The 24,213-nt window shown below is 41.2% G+C and overlaps 1 protein-coding gene across 1 annotated transcript; it reads right to left on the bottom strand.

Moving 5' to 3' along the window:
- Positions 1-3,332: 3,332 nt before the first annotated feature.
- Positions 3,333-19,858, bottom strand: LOC137277666 (C3 and PZP-like alpha-2-macroglobulin domain-containing protein 8). The gene is made up of 4 exons (XM_067809532.1): positions 19,547-19,858; positions 7,434-7,524; positions 6,521-6,718; positions 3,333-3,790 (listed from the first exon to the last, which is right to left on the bottom strand). The coding sequence occupies exons 1-4, from the start codon at positions 19,856-19,858 to the stop codon at positions 3,333-3,335; spliced, it is 1,059 nt and encodes a 352-aa protein (XP_067665633.1).
- Positions 19,859-24,213: the final 4,355 nt, after the last annotated feature.

The raw sequence follows: 24,213 nt of genomic DNA, 5'->3' as shown, positions 1-24,213 counted from the left end.
TTTTTGCTTCAGAAAAAGATATATTTTGGGTATACTTAATTCTGTTTATTTCCATTTGCTCTTTCCAAATTGGACACTGTTTCGAGGAAGATGAATGGTCGCCTGAGCAGTTGGTGCATTTTTAAAAATCACTGTCACATTCTTCTGTTGTGTGTGTCTTCTCACCACAGTGAGCACACACAACAGACAATGTACAGGTAGATACACCGTGTCCATATTTCTGGCATTTGAAACACCTGAGAGGGTTGGGGATGTATGTCTCAACTTGGATGTTACTGTAACCTGCCTTCACTGACTTGGGAGCATTTGGAGAAGAGAAGGAAAACAGATAGGTGTTTGTTTGGATTGTTTCATTACTTTTCCGTGTTGAAAAACGCTTTACATAAAGCACACCCTGATCTTTCATTTCGGATGCTATGTCAAGTTCTGACATATCAGCAAACAACCGATCCCGATCTCTGACAATACCTTTGCTTGTGTTCAGGGTCTTAAGATTCTTCACATCTCCAGCAACACCTTGCATACCCTTAGATACTGCAAAAGGGTTCAATTTTATTGGTGTCTTGTCCGGAGTTTCAATTACATGGAAACGTGGCCAATACTCAATCGATAAAGACAGTCTATGGTCAGTATCAACAGGATCAATTTCAAGTTGACGTTTTGTTTTTGTTTTGTTTTGTTTTGTTTTTGTTTTTTTTTGGGGGGGGGGGTATTCCATAAGCCATGGGTATTGTAAATTGGTTCACCATCCGAACTCCCCACCCACCACGGAGTATCACAAAGGGCAATGCTAAGGTAAGCGGGCCTCCAGCTTGCAACACCAAGGATACTCGGATGATATACTCAAGTAGCATAGTCATAAAGTAATGACTACCAGATTGGCCCATGAGCCACCGCCTTCTGGGCATACGACTCTAGGCAAATTACAAAACAACATAATTCAAAATCAAACATGTTTCAGAAGCCAGTAAATCCAAGACCAAAATTACATCAATTTCAAATCATATTTGTGCAATGATATATTTATAATCTATGCACAGGGCTTGGCATGACCAGCCGATTGGTTGAACCGGGCCCATTCAACCTCCCGTCTAGGTGAAGTAAGGGTCGAAGGAGTGTGTTGAGCAAAGGGAACGCGGTTACAGGCCCCCAGTGCTCTCAACCCCCAGACTCCCGTCCTCCACCGACACAGGGCTGCAACCCACGGTAAACGGGTTGGTGGACCAAATATCCCCCCGGGTCCACAACGGGGGTGTCGGAGAGCTCTTAGCGTTACCCAGCACCCACCACGAGGAGGTGGCTCGCCACGGGTGCCGTAAATATTGCAGAGGTGACGTTAGATTACTTAATCACCTGCTCAGTCTTGGTGTAAAGTAACATCGACTGAGTGACATATATATTTTGATAAGTACATGTATGTTTGTAGACACAATTTGGAACATATCTATTGATATTGGTGTATGCTGCCTGACTCGAGTTGATAACTGTGTATCTCCAATAAAAATCATTCGATTTGATGAACATTCAATGTCATATATGGCGAATTGTTTTAATATCTTTGTTCATTCATTTGCAAGCTTTGTGAGGTTTAGATTCTGTTGCGAGAGTGTATTTTCTGTTAATTGTATTATTGATTAAGTGATAATTATTACTTGGGTCACAATGTTAAAGTTTTGCGTGATAGTTATGATGGATCACATTTCGTATCATGAAATTCAGTGCTATTAGTATTTTAGAAGCAGACCTTTAAGTTAGTTTTCTAGAGTTATCACCCTATGAGAATGTCTTGACTGAGGTAAACACGAGACTACGATAAGGTTCTACGTTATTGGCGTTGGCACATGTGCTCCAATATTCAAGAATCAGTGACTATCAGTGTATATAAATGTGGGTTGTGTTGACGACACTGGAAGCACACACACGGATAAGTGTAGTAAATCAAACTGCCTGCCTTTGTCAGCGTTCGACCTACATGACTGCTGCCTGACCACAGTATTACTATTTCTGACTCTCAAACCAAGACTTTGGTGAGTTGTCATCATATTTGTGACCAATACTTTAGATTTGACTCAGTTGCATTGTACATGACACATCTACTTTTAAACACAACAATTACAATCGCTAATTATGTAAATGAACCAATTTTGTAGTTGGCTTAGAGGTTTAGTTTTGGTATCGAAGCCTCCCATAACGCCCGTAAAAAGTAGCGAGATTGAAGCAAGAGCCATCCTCGGATGTTCCTCCCATTTTAATACTACTCCTAAAAATAGCCCCGCCTAGCCCCCGATTTCTTGGATATCTGCAGTCCCGGTGGTATGATGGTAGAGCGTTGGACTTGAAATCCAGTGATGCGAATTCGAGGCAAAAACTTCTGTGAGCGAGGATCGACACATTACCCAGCAACAAGCCCCATGGCAGGACTCGTTAATCAGCAAGGTAAGATAGCGATCGAACTAAGCAATACATACACAACCTTGCCACTGTAGTCAACTACCACATCAACCACCTCCTCACTACATTCAATTGCCACATCCGTCACCCAGCCACTACATTCAACTGTCACATTCCCACTTTGTTCAACTGCCATCACCACCACCTTACCGTTATATCCTGCTGTCACATCCGCCACCATATTCACCTGTTACATCCGCCACCTCCCCACTATCTGCAACTGTCACATACGCCACCTCCCAACCATATTTAACCGTCACATCCGCACTATATTCAACTGTCACCACCATCACCTTGCCGTTATATTAAACTTTCACACCCACCACCTACCCATTAAATTCAACTGCCACCTTTGCCACCTTGCCATTATATTCAAGTGTCACATAAGTCACCTCCCCATCACCATCATCATCCATCTAACGTCAGCTGGTCAGCGCCTGCAACAGTCCACACATAGCCTCTACTGAGAAACCTATTTGTTTGTTTGGTCGGTCGGTCGGTCGGTCGGTCGGTCCATTCATTCATTCATTCATTCGCTCAGTGTTCCGTCAGCAAATCATGATCATTCATTCACCTGCTGAATTAGCCCTGAAACGTCGAGTGTAAATGACAAACAAGTTGCACATTCATAACAGATGTATTTTATTATTGTTCATTCACTATTGAGACTGTGGAAATTGGCATTCACATTTTCTTTAGGTTCAAACCTCAGTGATTCAGAGTGCATGTTTCAGGGTACGAAATGCTGCATATTCAAACTGCGAGGTAAAGCAACTGGTGAAACGGTGACAAAAAATCCTGTGTTATAATTTGATTTATTCGACCACATGGGGTCCATAATACCTTCCATTCCGCCTTGATTGACCAGATAGATTTATCTTTCACTGTTCCAAGAAGAGCCATGTGCCAGGATTATTAACATAGGTGCTAATACTAACGTAATTTATCACGATATTGGTAGTTGGTGTCCATTGCAGGAACCGCTGCCCGCCAGCAACAAGTCCCTTTCCAACAGAGATGACGCCATCCCTCCAGCTGAGCCAAAATGGTCTGTACTCGTTGCAAGATAGAATAGATGATTCATCGTGGTATTCCGTGAATGCGCACCCTATGCATCCATGGACAAAGGACCTCATGTTGTTATCCCCACCAATAGCCACCTCAATAACAGGCGTATACGAGTTAGGATATGTGTGAAGCACAAAGATAGCATCGTGGCACGTCTTCACCAGAAATACCACGGTAGAGGTGCCACCTGTAATAGTTTGAAGGCTGCTGGTTGGTATCAATTGGAAGGTGTATATGCTGGTACTGGGCGTGGTCAATCTGACGTAGGGACCTGGCAATGAAATTATTTAGTCAAAGTATAAAATCAATTGCACAAATTATCTGCTCATAGACACAAGACCACAATTTTATAGGTATAGGAGAAAAAACGCCTCCGAAGTTTTGGTAGAGAATGTAAACCTGAGGGGTAGGGAAATCCCGAGGGGCGTAGCCCCGAGGGATTTCCCGACCCCCGAAGGTTTACATTCTCTACCAAAACTGAGGAGAAGTTTTTTCTCTTGCTTATAAACCGTCATTTTAAATATTGCGTTATAAGGAATTAGGACCTCACTATACCGCGAACATTCGGAATGACAGCAATGTCGCAACTCTAATGCACAAGTTAGAAAACGCACGGGATTTTCACGCAGTGCACGTGTTTTTTGTGAGTGAGTCAGTTATATACCACGTGGTTACTTGAATCCGCTCATTGCTAACCATGGCAAACCAGAGCGAAGACGAAATGTTTTTAACACAGTCGCAGTTTAAGAAAGATGATGACAATGCTGCTGCTGCTGCTGCTGCTGCTGCTGCTGCTGATGATTTTCTGTTCCGTTTCGCGGCACCTTTGACTGAGGAAGATATTGAAAGGAAATTATCTCGATGTGTTCCAAGAACGACAAGGTACAAAAATGATTGGGCGAAAGGAGTATTCAGGCGATGGCAAGAAGAGCGTCGGACGAGGTCAATGGATGCAAACATCGCGCTGTCGTCGTCCGTCTTGACTGAAGACTTGCTGGATATGACTGCTAAAGATATAAATACAGCCCTAAAGTATTTCCTATTCGAGGCGAGGAAAGTGGACGGGACTTGCTACCCAGCTGTTACTGTGTATGGGCTATTCACGGCAATAGCGTCACACTTGAAAGCTAACAAATCTCCTTACAATCTGATGGAAGGCGAAGAGTTCCAGGACAGCAGACAGGCACTGGACGCATGCATGCGTGAGAGGTCCACAGCTGGTCTTGGAGCAGACGTGAGAAAACCTACAGAGGTGATAACTCGAGACGAGGAGAACACTCTGTGGGAGAAGGGGGCTCTTGGAGAAGGCACGCCGCAAAAACTCCTGGACACAGTCCTCTACTTAACTGGTGAGTTGCATTTTGCATTTGATTTCCCTGTCGAAAAGTCGGATATTAGCAATTTTGGCATTTACAATCAAACCTTCACATCGAAAATAAATGTGATTAACTGGAACAAAATGCCCGACTTCACTTTGAGGCAAACCAAACCAAACAAAGTTTGGATGGATATTTTGAATCCCGTGTTAAGACCAAAATAGATAAACATTATATAATTGTGTACGGAATTTTATTTTCCAGGACTTAACTTCGCCTTGAGAGGTGGAAAGGAACATCGGAGTTTAAGACTACACCAACAACCTCAGATTACAGGCCCACATACAGACCAGAACGGCCGCAGGTACCTGCAGTATGTGGAAGACGTCTCTAAGACAAATGCCGGGGGAGTGAAAGACAGGAAACTGCAGAAGAAAAAGGTGCGAGCGTATGAAAATACCAAGAACCCGGAACGATGTTATGTGCGCCTTTTCATGAAGTACAAGTCACTTTGGTATGTATTAGATGTTTTCTGATACATTTCTGATACATGTTATACATTCTTTAGATATACCACTCATTTAATCACATCATGCGGGTGACTTGACCCATACTGCATGTAAATTGTCTTATAATTTTACTCCCTGATGATGATTGCACGCATTGGTTTAGGGGCATATAAATGACAAATGCAAACATTTCATACTTAATTGATTCTATGTCAACACAATTTAACTTTCCAGCCTACCATCTTCAACTCGAGCAAATGCGTTTTACTTCACCCCGATGAAGAAACCTAAGGATGGAAAATGGTACCTAGAGTCGCCCATGGGCCACAACACAATCCAGACAACGGTGAAGAGAATATGTGCTGAAGCCGGAATTGAAGGAAGGAAAACGAACCACTCGCTCAGATGCACTGCTGCTACCCGTCTCTACGAGGCAAACATAAGCGAGCAACAGATTTGTGAACAAACTGGTATGTAACTCAATGAATATCTGCAAAACACGAATGAAACTTGAAGTGACTGGGCCAAATTGCAATTTGGCGATTTTAAATGCTAGAACTTGTGATGTCAACATGTGTTATGGTTAACATGCCAAGATCCGGGTTCGAATCCCAATGATGGCCCCAAGCAAAGCGATTACAATATCATATAAATTGCTTTTCAAACGGTTATGTACAATTTGAAATGACTTATCAAGATGAATTCTTTTATTGTAGGTCACAAAAGCGAGGCAGTGAGGGTTTACAAGAGAACCAGTGATCAACAACAAGCAATGGCGTCAGATGTTCTCTCATGTTCAGCTCCAAAGAAAACTCAGACGTCTGCGACAGTGTCGGTTCCTACTTCAGAGGGAGATTCCGGTACAACACAAACTGTCGCTCACGGAAGTGTTACAATGACGTTCAATTTCAATTAAAACACTGTTGTCAGAGTTTTTGTTTTTCCTTTCCTGTGAATGCAGATTTCGGTGGCTGATCGCTCCAAACCGGTACTTTCGGGACGAGGGTTTACTCCTAGTAAAACCTGGGAATAGGTTTTACTTAAATCTAGTTAAACCTATTCCCAGGTTTTACATTGGGAGTAAAACCTCTTACCGGGTATTGGTGCAAGTAGAAAGGATAATGACCATTAAAGGCAGTGATCAGAATTAGGTTTATAATGAAGGATTAAACAAACCTGTGCAGTTAATCAGAGGTTGTGTCCAGCTGCCGTTGACCATGCAGGTTTGGTTGATACGGACAACGTCCAGCGGTACATCTCTGTAGTTTGTGGGACATGTACATGACCTCACGCTTCCTGCTACCTTGGATTCAGAACTGCAGGTTGCTTTAGGAATAAGTTCGTCAGAACAAACATCTGGTTGATAGACGTCGGCTGTGGATTGAAATAGTTTTGTAACCAAGTACCAAGAAATTCGTCTGTGTGTCTGTGTCTGTGTCTGTGTGCCAGCGTTGTGTTTCGAGCGGGGCCAAACAATACAATTTGTTTTACACTCTGTGACATTTCTGGACTAAGCTGTATTTCGCCCCTCCCGACAAGGTTTTTAGTGGGATACAAAAACGTGACTTAACAGTCAAGCAAACTCTTCATTCTTAATGTAATGAGGGTTGATGAAACAAACTATGTACCGAGGAGGTCATATGTATGAAATACTTTTTCAGCGAATATTCTCATTACGTCAAGTGTTATCTCGTAACAAGACTGACAGCATTGGGATTTTAAATCAGCTCTCACACCTTATATTTACTTTACTAGATCCGATTTCTGTATGCTGTCAAAATCGTGCGAACCTCAAGAAAGATTTAGCAGATCATGACAGATTGTTACAATTGAATTTTCTTTCAGATTAATCAACTTATGTTCCATCTAAATGTAATGCCACCAGCAGCTTTTGTAATGCTGGTGATATTTGGGAGTATTGATGACACAGCCGGGTGAACTACAGCCTCTGCAACGTTACTACAATTTTCTCTGTAACTGTCTTGAAGTCTTGACAAAAAGCACAGGTATCGTCGGGACACAAATTCTAGTGTTATAGGGATGTTATGTTAAAAATTCTAACGAATCAGTAATAACAACAAACGCCTACCTTCCAAACACAGTGGCGCTTTAGTCACACGATGCACATTACATCGCGTCCCTGACAGACACGTGTGGTCCTCGCATGGACCCGATAATTCCTTAAAATAGACAAAGAAATCAGTGCCACAACAGAAATTACAAAATTCGCCAGTAAATATCCATAATGAATAATGAATACAGTGACGATGGCGACGTTCCATTCGAGAACAGTAAATCTCATAGCAAAAACTCAAAAATGATACTGACACTTTTGTAGGCATATGTGAACTCAAACATTTTTTTTCTGGAATGTTTTAGAAGATCATGTTTGACCAAAGGCATCCAAAATGATTTTGAACGATTTTATTAATCAGGATTGTCATGATGTGCGTGGATATCATGCAGCACGAATATCAGAATGTGACGATAAAGACCCAAATGAATCTCACAATTTCATGCACGATCTTTGCAAGTGACGTAGCTTGGTTGTCTGTGTGGTATATGCAGACCTGGGCTACGTCACAATGACGACAAGATATTTGGGGGGAATTAACTTGGCAGAGCTGACTATTCGGCCATCACCTTAAAAACAGAGAGAAGGCTGCTGAGTCCCTTGAGTCTTTATTTGTAGCAGAGTCAGTAATTACATGTAGAAAGAAATTTCAAACAATAATAATATACATGGTAGATACAGTAGACGTTTAACAATCAAATATAAAATTAGCGACATAAAAGAGGTACTGTTACTTGGTCGAAAGCTGTACGACTGAGTTGGTAGAGTTCAAATATCTGAATCGCGCGTTACGGCGCATTACTGGTTATTAAACAAATACGTTTGTGCAATTGCAAAGTAAATTGTGTATTATACTAGACAGGGATTTATTATGTCTTATTCTAGCTAATGTATATCATACAGGGACTGCTGACACTTACATTTACGGCATTCTAGCGTTACTGATGTATTTACATATACATGTATTTTACATACTGTATTATTCCAATACCGTAAATGCTTAACCGTATGATAGACGTATCATAGCCAATATTCGCATGAGCCGGTATTTACGTGAGGTTACCCGCGGGTATTTACCACAATGTACACGTACTCATACTGTGTAATGACTGTCTATCACTTGGCATATCAACAGTCAATGTACAATTGAACTAACAGACTAATATCTACATATATAAACACACTATTGGCATCTACGTTGCCTTGTTGTCTACTGAACTATATACAAGTACGGTTAAGGCTATGAAAAAGGTAGTACACATAAGTGGAGTACACACAATATAACTTCAAGACTTTAACTAGTGCAGTAATACAATCTTACCTTAAAAACAGAGAGAAGGCTGCTGAGTCCCTTGAGTCTTTATTTGTAGCAGAGTGAAGTGTCTGCTACTGGACTCAGTATATATAGGGACTCAGGCCTTCTGTGAAAGTATGAAGTTACCTAATACTGTAGCTGTAATCCAACATCTGGTGTATTAATTGCAATTATGTCTATTTCATGCAGTGCACTGACCACTTAAAATCATTCATATCACTACGCAACGGACATAAGCCATTTACAATGACGTTGCACCCGGCCATGCACAGCATGCTATGGCCTGAGGCATAACCATAGCGTAGCGACCGCTTGACTGAGTTGCATAATTCAAACTTACTTATGTGTGACGGCCAGTCACGTGGTCCACAAGTCTGAATGTTTTCTGATAGTTGAATAAAATATTGATGTAAATACGCAAGTTATTATTGAAATATGATCACCATAATTATGGTCTAATTACGGTGATTTTAAGACTATGACAATATCCCTCCGCTGCGGGAAGCTTTTGTCCTCAAAAGCAAGACATGGATGCTACAATTGTTCGCGTGCAACCAAACACAATACGCGTTTAATATAAACCTTTGATCAATCAATGATTGGCAAAAAGAGAACATGTGGAAGTATTGCCCAAAAATAAGGATACACATTGTAAAACACAATACAATATATGCCATGATAAAAATTGTTCTCCTTGAACATAAAAAGGTATATACTATAGTGAACAAAATACATTTGACATAATAACACATGTATGGTAGAGTATTGTTCTCAGCAGGAGCTTAGCAATTGTATGAAGTTCATTAATATGAAAGGATATGAACCTGTAATGGGAAAATTCAGTTAAAACACCTATGTAGAATATCTGGTGCAAGTTTTGTTTGGGGTAGTCTTCTAAATAGTTGAATTGGTGGAGAGGGCAGATAGTGTCATATTTGGGCAACATTTTTGTATCAGTGGCATTTGATTTGAAGATAGGACATTACATGAGTGTAATCTTTAATAGCAAGTAACTGACACTGATAACTCAGAGCTATGCTGCAGTGGGTTGATAGTGTTGACAACGGGTTTGAAGAGATGACATTTGCAACTATCATCCTTCTAGCACTTTTGAACACAAGCGGACCTGTAGGTTTGTTATCAACGCCTACCAATTTACACTGAAACCAACTGCTTTAGACTATCAAAGTCGAGGGTAACCCTATTATTAGAGATTAGAAAAAATATCTGCGAGATCTTTTGTGCTTACGACTGCGTCCAGTCTGAGTTTTGTGCACGTGGAAGTCTCTGATAAGTCCTTGTCCTATGTTATGGTGTGGTTCCCATGTTGGTGTAGGATATCCATCCCATTTGACAAGAAAATGACGTATGCCATTGATGTTTTTGTACTTCAAGAGTTTTTCAACATCATAGAATTGATCTTGTTGGCGATCATGTTGGTGATCTTGTTGGCGATCATGTTGGTGATCTTGTTGGCGATCCTGTTGGTGATCATTTGTTTGTTTGTCAGTGTGCTCTGATGGCACAGTTTCATTTGCTTTTGCAGTAGGAGTTCCACTGCCGACTGTTGAGTCGAGTGGAGAGTTGCCTTGCAAAGTTTGTGCAGGAAGATCTGGTAATGGATCCGTAGTTGCAGGTGTAGTAGAACCTGGTGAGTCATCATGCCGTGCAACATTACCTCTGAGGATATAGGGTTTCAGACGATTGGCATGAACCAAAGATTTATGTTCTTTGTTGTCTGAACATCTGTGTATTTTGAACGTGTGGTTTGGACCAATGTTCGTGATATAATAAGGACCTGTCCATGAGTGGGACAGCTTGGGTGAAAGTCCTTGTTTGACTACAGGGTTGTGAAGAAGTACCTGTTGGCTTAATCTGAACGAAGGTTCTGATGATTTCAGTTCTTGATGCTCCTGGTCTATCTGTTGACTAACAGACATATTGTCTCGAGCAATAGCTTTGACAACTTTCAAATTGTCAATGAGCTGTTTAAGATGTGTCTCTGCATTTTTACCAAGTGTTAGTTTTGGTGTGAGTGTGGTGTCAAATGGAAGACACATCTCTCTGCCAAAGAGCATTTGATGTGGTGAGAAACCAGTTGACTGGCATGGTGTGTTTCGTATTGCCATAAGGACACATGGAAGAATATCAGCCCAGTTGGACTGGTCCGGCTTACAGTACGATTTCAAGGCTTGGGCAATTGTACTGTTGCGACGCTCAACCATTCCATTTGTCTGAGGGTGGTATGATGATGTGAAGTGGTGTTTCACCTCAAAGATTTCACAGATGGCATTGACGAGTTTCGATGTGAACTGACGTCCTCTATCAGTGATAAGAGTTCGAGGGGCACCATATCTTGTGAAGACCTCATTAAAGAGTTTTGTTGCTACTTCCACGGCATCTTGCGTGTGCAATGGAAATGCTTCAATCCACCTTGAGTATGAATCCACGGCTACAAGAACATACTTATGCCCATCCTTTGTTTGAGGAAGAGGCCCAAGAATATCAACATGTAGCCTGGAGAAGTTGTCTTCAATTGGCATAGGTACCATTGGAGCTGGTTTGGAATGAACCCAACGTTTGGTTTTTTGACATTCGTCACATGACTTGATGTATGTTTCCACATCTTGATACAAGCCTGGCCAATGGTATTTGGTCAATAAGGACTGACGGGTAGCATCACGACCAAAATGACATCCACCTGCTTTTGAATCATGATAAGCATAAAGCAGGGATTTCCTGTCTGCAAGAGGAACTGCCAGTTGTGTGACCATTGGGCAACGACGATTCTTGTTTCCTCTGTGCTTTGGTGTGTAGAAATGATATAATATGCCACCACAAAGATCATACTCTTGTGAGCGACCTTGGAGGCCTTTGACTTGAGAATCAGTGTAATGTGAGGGAATCTCACTATTCTCTAGATAGTCCATGATTGGCTTAAGATCTGGAGAATTGTGCTGTCTCTCTGCGAGATTGTTTTCAGGGATATCAGTGTCTATGGTTTGAACTGTTGGCCCTGATGGACTGTCCTCTTGATAGCAGAATTCAACACACAGATCGAGTGATGCTGTTGAAGTAGAATCTACAGCTTTCTGATCAGATGAATTAGGGTTTTCTGAAGGTGAACTTTCAGTAGATATCCCATAGACATTATCTGAAGTAGTAGGCTGACTAGCAAGGCTGTGACGAATTTGGCTTCTCTGTGGTGCTGTTGCAACCACTTCAGCATATGAACTCTGGGTCGGTACATGCCTGTGCTCAGCATTGTCAGTAGCATAGTTGATAGAAGGGCGTGGTGGAATGGGAAAATCATCAGTGACAGGTTCTGAGACCTGTGCAGGATATGGAATACGAGAAAGAGCATCAGCATTTGTATTAGCTTTACCTGCTCTATGTTCGATGTCGAAGTCATATTCCTGGAGCATGAGAGACCATCTGGCAAGACGACCTGTTTCCTGTTTGATGTCATTTAGCCATTTGAGGGCATGATGATCTGTGTACACTTTGAACTTTTGGGATGTGAGGTAAACCCTGAAAGTTCTAATGCCTTCCAGTACGGCCAGGCATTCTAACTGAGTTATGCCCCATTTCTTCTCAGCAGCATGAAGGGCTCGGCCACCATAACAGATGACATGCTCTTGACCTGAAGCATCTCGTTGACCTAAGATGTACCCTAGAGCTGAGGTGGAAGCATCAGTTGTTAGAATGAATGGTCTGTTAGGGTCAGGGTATGTTAAGACAGGGGCTGTAGTTAAGTATTCTTTCAGTCTGTTGAGTGCCTGCTCACATTCGTCAGTCCAGTGGAATGTGACATCCTTTTGAAGCAAATTGTACAATGGAGAGGCTATGCGGGAGAAATTTGGAACGAACTTGCGATAATAACTAGCAAGACCTAGAAAATGCCTAACGTCATGGACAGTTTTAGGAGAGGGGATGTTTTTAACAACTTCTACCTTTGATTTGTCAACTTCCACACCATCTTTAGTGAAGACGTGTCCTAAATATGAGACTCTTTTAGCTGCAAACCTACATTTGCTTGGTTTTAGAGTAAGACCAGCTTCTTTTAGTTTGCCAAAAACACATTTGAGGTGATGCAAATGTTCTTCAAAGGTTCTGCTGTAGATAATGATGTCGTCCACATAAATCAAAATATACTTCCAATTCATGGACTGAAGAGCAGTAGAAATCGTTTGTTGGAAAGCAGCAGGTGCATTTTTGAGGCCAAAAGGAAGACGGTTAAATTCACAAATACCATCTTGAGTGATGAATGCTGATTTATGCTTTGTTTCTGGGTGAAGTGGTATCTGCCAAAATCCACTTGCACAATCAAGAACAGAGAACAGTTGTGCATGTTTTTCACCAATAGCATCTATGACATCCTCTAAACGTGGAAGGGGGAAGAAAATTGGTTTCGTTGCTGCATTTAGCTTTCGATAATCGACGGCAAATCGATAACTATTGTCAGCTTTCTTGACCATAACTACTGGGGAATGCCATTCAGAATGACTTGGCTCTATTATTCCTGCATCTAACATTTCCTTGATTTGTTTGGCGCATTCTTTTCTAACTAAAGATGACTGACGATAGAAGGGGAGTCTAACAGGACGGGTATGCTCTGTCTCAATCTTATGCTGATGCAGATGTGTTTTGCCGAGCTCTGACCATTCTTGTGCAAAAACTGATCTTTGAGACAAGAGGAAGCACTCAAGTTGTTGCTTTTGGATCTCTGTGAGATCTGACTCACTCAGATCAAAAGATAGGTTGGAGTTCGGATTTGAGGAGTTGGAAGGAACTGTCGTGTTGACTGAAGGATGACCTTTGTTTGGTTCAGATTCTAGTGTATGGATAGATGATGGGTCAATGATGGAGGCTGTGGCTACTATTTGTTGATGATGAAGCAAAGCAGGTTTGTCAGTTGGATTGAGAAACCTCATGCATGGTCTTCCTTTGGCACCTTGGATGAGACATTTGGCTCCTTGAAGTTGGAGTGTATCTAGGCCAGGAAATGGTTCTAGTAGCAATAGTCTGTTGTTCTCACAGCGGGAGATTTTAACAGGAATATCAGCCTGAGAATGTGGAGGAATTTTGACTGTTTTTCGTGGTCTCACAAACCCTGCATTGGCATCGACCAAGCTTACGGATATTAATCCATCATGCAAGTGAACTGAGCGGTTTGAGAGATCAATTTGGACATGGTTTGACTGTAGAAAGTCTAAACCAAGAATGATGGCATGATGCAATGATGTGAAGACATGAAAATCTTGTGAAAATAATGCATGGCCAATTTTAAGTTGTAGTGAGACTACACCTAACACTGGGTGCCGTTCTCCTCCTACACCAATGATTTCTGTCAGATGAGATTTCTGAAGGTGAGACTCAGTGAGTCCTATTTTCTTCAGAAATTTCATGTGAACACAGCTAATTGAAGCTCCAGTGTCTATTAATGCTGTTGTTTTCGTTTGCCTAACCTTAACCTGAATGGTGTTTTTACATAAAGGTGCTACAAGAGATACTTCATGTCGACTAGGATTGGGTGAGGATGGGATAGTAGGAGCACTACAATTGGAGGGAAAGTTGGATGGTTTGGGCAATTTGCTTGGGTGCCTGATTCTAAGTTGTTCCTTGGAATCAGGCACGCGCCCCTATGCGTTATTTGCTTTAGACAGAAGAACCTGGTAACAGACAGATGTATGATGACCTTTCTTCCTGCAAAAATTACAAATTGTATGCCTATGGGGACAGTAATTACGCTGAGAACAATACCCACCACATCCTGAGCATCTTTCTCTGTCGTTTCTGCTGGATGGACGGTGTTGTTCTCGTCTCAAGTCAAGTTGCCTGTGCTGCGACTGTTGACCAGGATGAGATGACTGGCGACGTTTTTGTCCAGAACTGACAACATCCTGTCGAGGCTGTGACTGACACCTGATTCTTGGCCGACAGTTATCTGGGAGTGTCTCCTGCTGTGCCGACATCGCCGCTGCCACGGGTCTCTGCTGGTTTTCCATCAGTGACATCACTAGTGCAGACAGCTTAGTAACTTGGTCTGTGAGGCTAGCTTGATCGGGCTTCTGAACACTGAGATAGGCCTTGGATGCGAGTTCACCCTGCTGGCGCACTTGGTCCAAACACTTGGGCTCTTTATTGTAGACCCATTGTCTGACAGAAGGGCTCAGTCCGTTCACAGCTATAGCAACTAGGATGTCCATTGGTATTGACTTCCTGCAGGTCGCCTGTTCTAATCTAGTGATATATTCAGACACGGATTCAGCAGGTTGCTGATTAATGGCTAGCACTGATAGGTCAAACTGTCCTGATGGTTGAAACCGAGACATGAAAGCTTGTTTGAGATTGTTCCAGTCTGACTTGATATCGTCACTTAATGTAAGATGCCACTGTTTTGCTGGTCCTTCCAGAAGAAAGTTTAAAAATAGACAAGCTCTGTTTTCATCAGTTCCTTGGAGTTTTACCCAAGTCTCTAGATCAGACCACCAGTTCATTGCATCCTGTTTACCTGAGTATTTAGGTAGATGAATATGAGACATGGCCATGTTTGTAATTAAAACACTTGAACTTGTTGTTGTTGACGTTGACGCTGTTGAAGTTGATGTCGTAGTTGATATTGACGTTGTTGCTGTTGTCGTTGACGTTGACGTTGATGATGTTGTATTTTGAGCTGGTGTTGATGATGACTCTGCCGGCAGACTTACTGTTTCGAAGGACTCAAGATTGAAAGACCGCAGCCTTGACCTGTAGTTTTCGGGTGTTATGCCTTTCATCAGCACCGGGATCTTTGATCTCCATCAACTGACGTAGCTTGGTTGTCTGTGTGGTATATGCAGACCTGGGCTACGTCACAATGACGACAAGATATTTGGGGGGAATTAACTTGGCAGAGCTGACTATTCGGCCATCACCTTAAAAACAGAGAGAAGGCTGCTGAGTCCCTTGAGTCTTTATTTGTAGCAGAGTCAGTAATTACATGTAGAAAGAAATTTCAAACAATAATAATATACATGGTAGATACAGTAGACGTTTAACAATCAAATATAAAATTAGCGACATAAAAGAGGTACTGTTACTTGGTCGAAAGCTGTACGACTGAGTTGGTAGAGTTCAAATATCTGAATCGCGCGTTACGGCGCATTACTGGTTATTAAACAAATACGTTTGTGCAATTGCAAAGTAAATTGTGTATTATACTAGACAGGGATTTATTATGTCTTATTCTAGCTAATGTATATCATACAGGGACTGCTGACACTTACATTTACGGCATTCTAGCGTTACTGATGTATTTACATATACATGTATTTTACATACTGTATTATTCCAATACCGTAAATGCTTAACCGTATGATAGACGTATCATAGCCAATATTCGCATGAGCCGGTATTTACGTGAGGTTACCCGCGGGTATTTACCACAATGTACACGTACTCATACTGTGTAATGACTGTCTATCACTTGGCATATCAACAGTCAATGTACAATTGAACTAACAGACTAATATCTACATATATAAACACACTATTGGCATCTACGTTGCCTTGTTGTCTACTGAACTATATACAAGTACGGTTAAGGCTATGAAAAAGGTAGTACACATAAGTGGAGTACACACAATATAACTTCAAGACTTTAACTAGTGCAGTAATACAATCTTACCTTAAAAACAGAGAGAAGGCTGCTGAGTCCCTTGAGTCTTTATTTGTAGCAGAGTGAAGTGTCTGCTACTGGACTCAGTATATATAGGGACTCAGGCCTTCTGTGAAAGTATGAAGTTACCTAATACTGTAGCTGTAATCCAACATCTGGTGTATTAATTGCAATTATGTCTATTTCATGCAGTGCACTGACCACTTAAAATCATTCATATCACTACGCAACGGACATAAGCCATTTACAATGACGTTGCACCCGGCCATGCACAGCATGCTATGGCCTGAGGCATAACCATAGCGTAGCGACCGCTTGACTGAGTTGCATAATTCAAACTTACTTATGTGTGACGGCCAGTCACGTGGTCCACAAGTCTGAATGTTTTCTGATAGTTGAATAAAATATTGATGTAAATACGCAAGTTATTATTGAAATATGATCACCATAATTATGGTCTAATTACGGTGATTTTAAGACTATGACACAAGTACTGTACACGAAAATGGGACGTCTCAACGCTGCCGATCGAAGTCAGGCAACTGGGCGATTGCAGACTGGCGAACCAAAGGGTGAGGTGGGAAGGATATTCAACGTTCATCCCAGCACACTAACTCGATTGTCGGATCGATTTCGTCAAACAAATTCGACAAATGACCGTCCAAGATCAGGGCGACCTAGAGTCCAAGATCGGCACATCCGGGTAACCCACCTACGTGACAGCCATCGTACTGCCCGGGACACAGCACAGGAACACTTTGGAGCCCGAAGAGTGTCCGATCAGACAATCAGGAACCGTCTCCGAGAGGTAGGAATACGTCCCAAACGTCCCAAAGTTGCCCCCTCCTTGACACGACTACATCGACGTCGACGAGTGAGATGGTGTAACACGGTGCTGCCATGGAACCGGGCAATCCGGAGGCGCATATGGTTTAGCAATGAATCCCGTTATCTCCTCAGGCGACTTAATGGTAGTGGAGATCGTGTCTACAGACGACGTCATGAACGCTTTGCTCCTAACTACATCGGACAGGTGGACAGATTCGGTGAAGGGAGTCTCATAGTGTCGGGACCTATCTGATACACCCGCAGATCGCAACTTGTGCTTGTACAAGGCAATCTGACGGCCAGTCGATACATCGACCAGATTCCCCGTCCGCACGTCTTTCACCTTGTTGGCCGTCAACGGCAACTATTTGAACAAGACAACGCCACGCCACACACAGCACATGCCACCATGGACTATCTGGCCAATACAAACATCAATACCCTCCAGATCTCGGATCCAAACCCAATCGAACACCTTTGGAATCAGATCGATCGACGGGTACATCGACGTCGTAATCCACCACACTTGTTCCACATACTGGAGGAGGTATGGAGAAGGATTCCACTACAAAACATCCACTGATTCGATCTGTACCCAATATGTGTCGGGAAGTGGTAGCAGCTGAAGGTGATCATACGAGGTACTGACTCCAACCCCACTTGGTGGACAGGAGTAATGACTGTGGTGACTGTTATTCTCATGAAATATGGAGAAGATGCTTTTCCGTCGATCTATTCGTCCTTGAATAACACCAAATTTTCATTGACATTTGGGTTTTGCGTTTCCTTTTTGAAGAGTGTATTATTGGTTTGCAAAATTAGCTAAATATGCTCGAAAATTATTCTGTAAACTAGGAACTATTCGTAAATCTAGATGAAACCAAGATAGGCATATTTAGAAGTGGTGGCGCTGTAATATCAAAGGAGAAATGTCTTAGGTTTTATTTTTCAGGGAAAATCTGTTGCTATTGTTAATCAATATAAATATCTAGGAATACGTTTTTCACATACGATGAATTTAAATAGTTGCTTATATGACCTGTTCCTACGTACAAAGGAAGCATGATTCCAGTTTTATAAATCTTTCATGAATGTGGAATATTAACTCTAAATATGTTCTTCAAACTGTATCGTACCCAGTTACAACCTATTTTATTATATGCATCGGAAGTGTCGGGATTTCAACGCTACGATTACCTGGAGAGATTACATCTTGTGGCCTTCAAGAAGTTTTTATGTGTTCTACCCGCTACTCCAAATTGTATGGTTTACTGTGAATGCAAGAGACACCCCATGTATATTAATTCCCTAATACGGTGTCTTAAATACTGGTTTAAGATTCTGATAATGAATGAAACTCGTCTACCAAAATATCTTATAATCATTAAATTATGATAATTCATCTAGATAATATGGGCAAACCAACTTAGGCATCACATATTAGAAGTCGCCTGTTTTCTCATGGGTACTGATTGATATGGAAGATCCGATGTCTGTATGTTTTTGAAAGAATTTCGTGATCGAGCGGTAAATATGTTTTACCAGGAATGGCATTTCACTCTAGAAAGTAACTCTCGTTGTGAATTACATAGAACATTTAAAACTCCAACGCAACCCACATTGTATTTATCTAAACATACTTCTAAGTGTAACAGAAATATATTTGTCAAATACAGGACAGGTTTTCCATCCCCAAATGTGAAAGACATTGTCCGTTATGTAATTCTTCAGTTGAATGTATACTTCAGATGTACATTTTACTCTTGAGTGTCCACTTTATGAAGATTTACGTTACAAGCATAACCCAGAACAGTATCTATCGTAACTATCACAGACAGCTTTTACTAGTAAAATTACATTAACAAGAAAAAATGATTTACCCTTCGTAACTAGCTCTCTATGTTAATATGCATTTTTCGTCGAAACGAGAACTTACAATTGACCATGTTCTTATGTATATACCTTCTGTATGTAACTCTCGTTTTTAAGTGCTGGTGGCCTAAAATACAATAAACGATTGTCTTGTCTTCTCTAAATAACAAATACCCAAATCCATAGGGAAAAGAACGTCTATTTAACTTACAGGCATGGAACAATGTACACATCTGTACATCAGCAGCATCGGTTACAAGAGAATGGTCGATGCAATCCCATAGTTTGCCAAACGTTTCCCTGGTTCGCTTTTGTTTGGATGAACCCGTACATACTTCAGTCTTTTTCACTCGTTAACATGATCAGCACCTTTCACACACACATGCTCCCCATTTAGATCCAAGAACATATACATATTGGAAACAAAAGACCTAAATACGCTCAAATACATACCTTCGGCCACTGTGAAATATCACTGTGTTGCCACGGTGCTTTCGTCACCAGGTCGGCTGGTGCTGTGGAACTGTCTTTCTTGTGAAGGTGACACGTGCGAAGTGTAGGTTCGAATCCGAATGAGGAACAACCCAGATGGGCATAACACGCAACGGCACACTCACGTGCAGCAGACACCTTTTCCTTAATGATGCCAAACAAGCTGTTTTCCAGATAACGGTCGTCTTCTGTGATTGATGCTTCATTGAAGCAAACTAGCTGAACTGGACAGATGAAACTAACAGTGAAACACAGAATCACCGGGACAATCATAATGCACTAGTTGGATCATAGAGCCAACTTGGTCTGGTGTTGCTACAAATACCTTCGTCGTGTGTGTTCGGATTCCTTATGACATTTCATAGCCACATTCTTCCATGCAATCGATTTTCTATAACCCGTTGACAGGAATTGGCATTAAACTTGCATTGCTCGGTTTTCTTAATTCCCTGATATTGAATTATTCTTGAAGAAAACAATAACATCAGAATACATTGTCTTTGCCCTCTTCTTGGTACCACCCATGGGACCTCATACGACTGAAATATTTAGATGTTTATATTATGACGTTCAGTATGTTGACACAAACACATCCCCATTGAGTTTCAAGAACACAGCCGAATATGTGTCATCCTTCGGGGATAAAGGGATTGTCGGAATTTAGACAGTTTTTGCAACTCACCAGTTCCTGCTCAGAATACGTGAAACACAAACGTGCCAAAAACTAGGTCATAGATGTCTGTGTCATTATTCAACTGCACTGATTTTGTTGCTGTTGTTTACAATGTGATAGGTCTATGGGATTGATCTGTACATGGTGTTCATGGATGTATGTATAAACAATACTCGCTCAACACACTGAACATTGTTTTCTTTCAGGATAGCGAAGTGAGCAACGTAAATAGGCATCTCGTGAGCCTAATCACTTGAGGCTGGATGTTCCCGCTGGACAAGTATTGGACAGATATGCCTTCTATGCTTCAGTGCACTGGTTCCACAAAGACATGACATGAAACAATAACTTACAAGGCTTCTTGGCGTAGTGGATCGCCTTTGCTTCACTGATTCATAATGCGACGTTGTTTCTGGCGTTCTGTGTGATAGGAAGGTGTAAATTCAGCAGGGATTCATACAGGTAGGAAACGTACTCATAGTTACATAGCACGGTGATCTACCATCAGTTGCTGACGATCTATAGATTGTCTGTATCATGCGCACTACACTCCATTTTCAGTGTAAATCATATTTGTCTGTATAATAAACATGAGAACCGCTATACCATAGAGACTCAGAGTACCAGAATAAGAGGGTTCGAATCGAATTTCTAACAAGGCCCTCGAGTGAACTATGTTTCGAGAGCTTGCTTGCCTTCCCAACTACATTCTCTCATAACCAAACACGCTCGTACCCTTTCCCTACACGCTCAAGCATTCCCAACTGCATTCTCTCATAACCAAACACGCTCGGACCCTTTCCCTACACGCTCAAGCATTCCCAACTGCATTCTCTCATAACCAAACACGCTCGTACCCTTTCCCTACACGCTCAAGCATTCCCAACTACATTCTCTCATAACCAAACACGCTCGTACCCTTTCCCTACACGCTCAAGCATTCCCAACTGCATTCTCTCATAACCAAACACGCTCGGACCCTTTCCCTACCCGCTCAAGCATTCCCATCATACCTCACTCTTCACATAAGCTCACATACATTCATATCAACACTCATATCAACTCGCACTATATTACAACACTTCAAATGTCATATGATTATATTATTTACACTTATTGTTTCTTATTTTCACACACACAAGATGTGTTTACAGGACTGTTTTACAGTTACCAGTGTACTAGCTTAGGGACATTCCCAATGTTTTCATTATAAATCACAATCCTATCATATTACTAACTTAAACAATAATGATTATACGATGCCATTTAGGAAGTGATCAAATGTAACATATGTCATATTTGGGATTTCACTTCCTCAGTAAAGAACAAATTCTAGTACTTTTTTTGGTTGAGTCCCATCCGGGATTCGAACCCGCACCCTCAGAGTCAGGTACCTAATCGCCAGAACACAAAGTCAGCCGCCTAACCCGCTCTGGTACTGTGAGTCACAAATCATCATCATCTCAGTCACACTCAAAGTCTCAATCAACAGCTGATAGTCAACAAACGGTGAAAAGTAAACCGAAGCCAAAGCCTGATGCTTCAAAACAACAAAGTGGTAGAGCTCCTAAGGGGTCACAAAATAAAATTCAATTGTTTAATAAATATGGGTCTCTTGAAAACATGGACATTTCTGAAAATGTCCATTTTAGGGCACATAGCTTGTCGCCCTCCAAAAGAGTGCGGGGTAGATCCCCAATAAATCCCCCCAAAATATAGTTTATTCCAATACTATTGTACAGTGGAACTGCAGAGGATTGAGGACTAATTTACATGAATTACAGCCATTAGTCCAAGATTTTACACCTTCAGCGATATGTCTCCAAGAGACATATTTAAAACAAACAGATACATTTGACCTTCGTCATTCTAACGCATATCATTCTTTTTCACCTCCGGGTGATAGAGCCACTGGCGGGTCATCCGTTCTAGTCAGACAAAACGTTATTCAAAGCCCTGTATCACTTAATACTAATATGCAGGCTGTTGCTGTGAGAATTACTTTACATGTAGCGTTCACGCTATGCTCTCTCTATATTTCGCCATCTTCGACGTTTGCCAAAACTGATCTTCAAGCTCTATGTGACCAACTCCCGAAGCCCTCTATTATAATGGGAGATTTAAATGGGCACAATCCACTCTGGGGTAGTGTAACTACAAACGCTAAAGGCAAATTGTTGGAGGACTTTTGTTCTGACAATGATTTATGTATTTATAATGATGGTTCCAACACATATTTACATCCTGGGACAGGGACCTATTGTGCTCTTGACTTGTCATTGACAAATTCAGAACTACTAAAGGAATTTGAATGGTCAGTCAACGATGACCTCTGTGGAAGTGACCATTTTCCTACTGTATTAAAATGTGTAACTCCATCCGATGTTCCTGCATCATCAAGACGAAATTTTAAAAAGGCTAACTGGGCTTTATATGAAACACTGTGTGCTGAAAAGCTTAAACCTGAAGGTTTTATTGACGTTCCCGATGCTATTAAATGCTTTTCTGATCAACTGAACTCCATAGCTGATTAGTGTATATCAAATTCCTCTGCAGTTCCACAAATAAGAAAACCATGGTTCACTGATGAATGCAAACAAGCTAGGAAGGCAAGCAAAAAGGCAGAACATTATTTCCGTCGCCATCCTTTGGTGCATAATTAAAATAAAGTTAAAATTTTAAATGCTACCCAAAAGTCTCGGACACCCATGTCCAAGGTATGGAACATGGTCCATGAAATTAAAGGTAATGGTACTAAATCTGGTTTCCATCATCTTAAACATGGAGATCAATTACTTACTGATAAATCAGATATTGCAAATAAACTGGGTGAAACCTTCGGTAAACACACATCCTCTTCTAATTATGTACCTAAATTTCAACAATATCAAAAACAACAAGAAAAGAAAACCATTAACTTCAGTTCTGTTCTATTCATGAGCTCTATACCACTCTTGACCAAGTCCACGATACTGCTACAGGAGCTGATAACATACATTATCCTAAGGCACTTACCAGAATCCTGTCTTCAAACTCTCTTGACTATTTCTGATGCTATTTGGACATCGGGTAACTTTCCTCCCTCGTGGCATGATGCTATAGTAGTACCAATACCTAAACCTGGACGTGATCATACGGATCCTTCAAATTATCGACCAATTTCACTAACTAGCTGTGTTTGCAAAACCATGGAACGCATGATAAATAATCGACTAGTTTGGTACTTGGAAACAAATAATCTTATAACAGATATACAATGTGGTTTCCGTAAAAATAAAAGTACTGTCGATCACTTAGTGCGTTTAGAATCATTTGTTAAAAACGCTTTAATCAATAAACAACACGCTGTCTCTATCTTTTTTTACCTTGAGAAGGCATATGATACAACCTAGAAATATGGCATTTTAAGAGATTTACATGCTTTCGGTTTGCGAGGTCGTTTGCCTGAATTCGAATTCGCAGCCAACCTTTTGAATAACAGACAATTTCAAGTCCGCGTTGGTTCTACCCTGTTTGATCATTACAATCAGGTTCAGTATGTTCCACAAGGCAGTATTTTGTGTCACACGTTTTAGTATAAAGATAAATAGTTTATCAAAAGATTATCAAAAGCCAATTGTATACACTTCTGTCGTAAATACAAACCCCATAAAGACCCACAACTCTTTCTAAGTGGTACCCCAATCAAAGTGGTCAAAGAGGTCAAGTTCTTGGGACTTATTTTTTATTCACATTTGACCTTTTTGCCGCATGTTAAATCCCTTAAAGCTAAATGCCTGAAGGCACTCGATATATCAAAGGTTGTTTCTAATTCAAAATCGGGAGGGGATCAAACTACCCTCCTTCATTTATAGAGATCACTCATGCGATCTAAACTTGATTATGGATCCATCGTATATGGTGGAGCTTGTCAAAGCAACCCACAACTACTTGATCCTGTGCACCACTAAGGCCT

Source organism: Haliotis asinina, chromosome 1 (assembly GCF_037392515.1).
Source record: "Haliotis asinina isolate JCU_RB_2024 chromosome 1, JCU_Hal_asi_v2, whole genome shotgun sequence".
Taxonomy (NCBI): Eukaryota; Metazoa; Mollusca; class Gastropoda; order Lepetellida; family Haliotidae; genus Haliotis; species Haliotis asinina.
This window is presented reverse-complemented; position numbering and strand designations above follow the sequence as displayed.